The sequence below is a fragment of the Buceros rhinoceros genome, unplaced genomic scaffold (assembly GCF_000710305.1).
Source record: "Buceros rhinoceros silvestris isolate BGI_N320 unplaced genomic scaffold, ASM71030v1 scaffold43196, whole genome shotgun sequence".
NCBI classification, from domain to species: domain Eukaryota; kingdom Metazoa; phylum Chordata; class Aves; order Bucerotiformes; family Bucerotidae; genus Buceros; species Buceros rhinoceros.
Genome location: NW_010416515.1, coordinates 328 through 1,409, shown reverse-complemented (window position 1 = coordinate 1,409; position 1,082 = coordinate 328). Strand labels below are relative to the sequence as shown.

At 55.5% G+C, this 1,082-nt stretch overlaps 1 protein-coding gene across 1 annotated transcript in view; it reads right to left on the bottom strand.

Moving 5' to 3' along the window:
- The window catches only part of TRAF2 (TNF receptor-associated factor 2), a gene marked incomplete at its 5' end in the record, with an annotated part of 3,086 nt that extends 2,927 nt beyond the window's left edge, over positions 1 to 159 (bottom strand). Inside the window, one exon of the mRNA XM_010137825.1 lies at positions 88 to 159. Within this exon, the coding sequence (XP_010136127.1) occupies positions 88 to 159 (72 nt within the window). The remainder of the gene's footprint in view (positions 1 to 87) is intronic.
- Between the last annotated feature and the right edge of the window lie 923 nt (positions 160 to 1,082).

Genomic DNA, 1,082 nt, shown 5'->3' with positions numbered 1-1,082 from the left:
CCCCCCCTCACCGCCGGTGTCAGCCCACGGGGACGCTGATCCCCACTGCAGCGCGTGGTTCCCCGTGTTCATCCCCGTGGTTGGTACCTTCTCCCTTGGAATCTTCTTCCCACAGCCTTCGCAAGTCAGCGGGAACTCAGGGCACACCTCGTCATGAGCCTGAAAAAGAACCGACAGGAGAATATTTGATCCTCTAAATAAAAGCTCCAGCAGGGTTTGGTGATGAGCGAATCCAGCGGGGTCGCTGTGTTCCACCAGCCTACGCTCACACCTCAGCCTTCGCAAGTCAGCGGGAACTCAGGGCACACCTCGTCATGAGCCTGAAAAAGAACCGACAGGAGAATATTTGATCCTCTAAATAAAAGCTCCAGCAGGGTTTGGTGATGAGCGAATCCAGGGGGTTCGCTGTTTTCCACCAGCCTACGCTCACACCTCGGCCACGCTCATCGTTCCCCAGCTGACTCACCCACGCGATCTCCAGGCTACCAGAATTCTGGTGCCTGTGTAGCCCCGGCCTCACTTTAACAGCTGCTATAATAATTTTTTTAAAAATCTGATTATCGCTTTGATGGACGAGATAAGCCACGGGAAGCTCCGTTTATGGCTCTGCCACGAAAATACACGTTGGGGCAGGCTGAGTGAAGAGAGCCACTGTGCCAGCAAGAGAGCGTGTGTCATTCTTCCCCAGGCTCACAGCCTCCCCACCTCACCGAGCCGCCTGACGGCACCTTCTTGTCCGAATCGGAACACCGTGTTTCAACCAGAGAGAAACATATTTTTAAGCAGTTTTATTAAACGAGTGCCCACCCCTGCAGCAGCAGCAGCACACAGAGCCTGTCTGGCTGAACAATCAATCAGGGCAATGTGATATCGGCCCCCAGCAGACACTGAGATCAGCCACCGGCTCAACTGGGAGCGCTAGAACCCGCCTCTGCTTTCTGTGCCGTTTCTGCACCTTCTCATCACGCCAACGCGCTGAAACAGGGCGCGGCAGACGCCGGGAATACGCCGTTCAAAATTCAGATGTACAGATAAGGGCACTGGCGCGTCCTGCCGCGGCAGCAACAGGGACAAACCCAGCG